Source organism: Astatotilapia calliptera, chromosome 3 (assembly GCF_900246225.1).
Source record: "Astatotilapia calliptera chromosome 3, fAstCal1.2, whole genome shotgun sequence".
In the NCBI taxonomy this organism is placed as follows: Eukaryota; Metazoa; Chordata; class Actinopteri; order Cichliformes; family Cichlidae; genus Astatotilapia; species Astatotilapia calliptera.
Window position 1 is genome coordinate 36,801,729 of NC_039304.1, and position 2,045 is coordinate 36,803,773.

At 41.3% G+C, this 2,045-nt stretch overlaps 1 protein-coding gene across 1 annotated transcript; it reads right to left on the minus strand.

The window, feature by feature from the left end:
• Window positions 1–1,012: 1,012 nt before the first annotated feature.
• On the minus strand, window positions 1,013–2,045 carry LOC113014416 (cilia- and flagella-associated protein 251-like). The gene has a single exon (XM_026155936.1). The coding sequence runs from the start codon at window positions 1,841–1,843 to the stop codon at window positions 1,013–1,015; it is 831 nt and encodes a 276-aa protein (XP_026011721.1). The 5' UTR covers window positions 1,844–2,045.

Consider the following 2,045-nt stretch of genomic DNA (forward strand, 5'->3'; position numbering starts at 1 on the left):
CTGGGGCAGACTGACATGTGGAAACAAGCAAAATGCTGTGAATACTTTCCAGGCGCACTGTATCAAAACCTCAGTATTCACATGGGTTTCCTAATTGCTGTGCTGGTGCTGGAGTAAAACCTTATTTACTTGAATTGATTTCAATACATCTTGCAGTAATTTGCAACCTCATTCAACAACACTCATATCTGCAAGTTACTTTAGTTGCTTTTTTGCCATTTTTGCAGTTAACCGCAGACATAACAAGCAACTTTAGGCCATATTGTTTTCTTTTTAACTACTGAGTCTGTACTAACATCAACCCCCCTGTGACAAGTCCGCTCACTGGCAGCCCAGGTTATGTGTTAGTGACTAACAGTTAGTCAGTCCATCTCTGTACTAACAAGCAATCAAGAAATGCTTTTCTAGCAAGGTCTGATAACTGCCATTTATTTAGAAGTTACATGACTAACTGTGTAATTCTGTTTGGTGCAATATTTTTTGTATGTATGACACAGACAGTCTCTTTTTTGTATATACTTCTGTCATAACCTCATGTGACATGTTGTTTTACAAAGTAGTCTAAGTAGCTATAGTGTAAACAAAGCTAAAATTCCTACAGGTCCCATTTTTCCATAATATGATTTCTTGTCATTCTTTTTCTAGCATTAAAAAGAAATGACTGCTTTTAAAATATGCCCTAAACTGTATAGTACCCCCTTATAGACAAATCTCCATGTATTTAATGTTTGGTGTTTGAAGTCTCAAAAGCTACATTGGCACAACAAATGGAATAGATGGTTTAGATACTGTTGGGTTCCTACCGCACAGATAATCCAGTCTATTTTAGGACTGATATGTATGATGGTGTTCCTAAAGTAACCCCAGTAAGCTGAACAATGTCAGAGAGCTACTGTAGAGTACAGATTCACTCATGGAGTTCTAAGAAAACACATCATTTCTTGTAACTAATATTTAAATACTGCATAATTCAGTATCTAAACTATTAATATGTTTCAAAATGTGTGTGGGTTTAAAAAAAAGTGTTTTCACCATCTTCCTCTTCAGAGTCATCCTCATGTGTATCCTCTTCAGCACTGTCAGCCTCCTCTTCCTTATCTCCTTGAGTTGCTTTATCGTCATCCTCTTCTCTTGGTTCCTCCTCGTCATCTTCCTCATTATCAGCTGGGACTTCCTCAAGAACCTCCTCCTCGCAATCTGCATCTTCATCTACCTCCTGCTCGCCATTCTCATCTGCATCTTCATCCACCTCCTCCTCACCATTCTCATCTGTATCTTCATCCACCTCCTCCTCACCATTCTCATCTGCATCTTCATCCACCTCCTCCTCACCATTCTCATCTGTATCTTCATCCACCTCCTCCTCTTCATCTTCATCTGCTGCATATTCTTCTTCAGATTCTTCCTCTTCTGCATCATCCTCATCAGAAGCCTCACCTTCTTCTTCCTCTTCCTCAACATCTCCTTTCTCCTCAGCATCATCTTCCTCTTCCTTATCAGTCTTGTCATCTTCCTCCTCAGCTTCCTCCTCTGCTGTCTCCTTCTCATCCTCCTGTTCTTTTTCATCTTTTTCTTCTTCCACTTGTTCATCAGTCTCTATCTCATCATCATCTGAGTCTTCATCATCTTTCTCCTCTTCTACATGTTCATCATCTTCCTCAGTGCCATCACCACCCTCAGCTGTTTCAGCTTCTTCAGCCAGAACCTCCTCAGCATTTCTAACGTGGAGGCTTTTCTCCATTTCATTCAAGTCTTGGGCACTTACTACAGCAGAGAACAGCACCTGGGTTGAGCACAGCAGCACAAGCAGGAGCCTTACCACCCAAAGTTTCACAGGTTCCATCTCGGAAGAAATGCAGCTTTGGAACTTGAGGACTGTCTTACTCTTTTCACTCTATTCTTCCACCAAAAACCAAAACAGCCAATGGCTGCTAAAGCCGCAACTGATTTAGGCAGAGTGTTCAGGTCTTTTTCGCAGGCTTCCGAGAGACGGGGTGAAAATAACTGTGCTCACAGAGAGCAGAGTGCCAGCCTTGTGCTGAGAA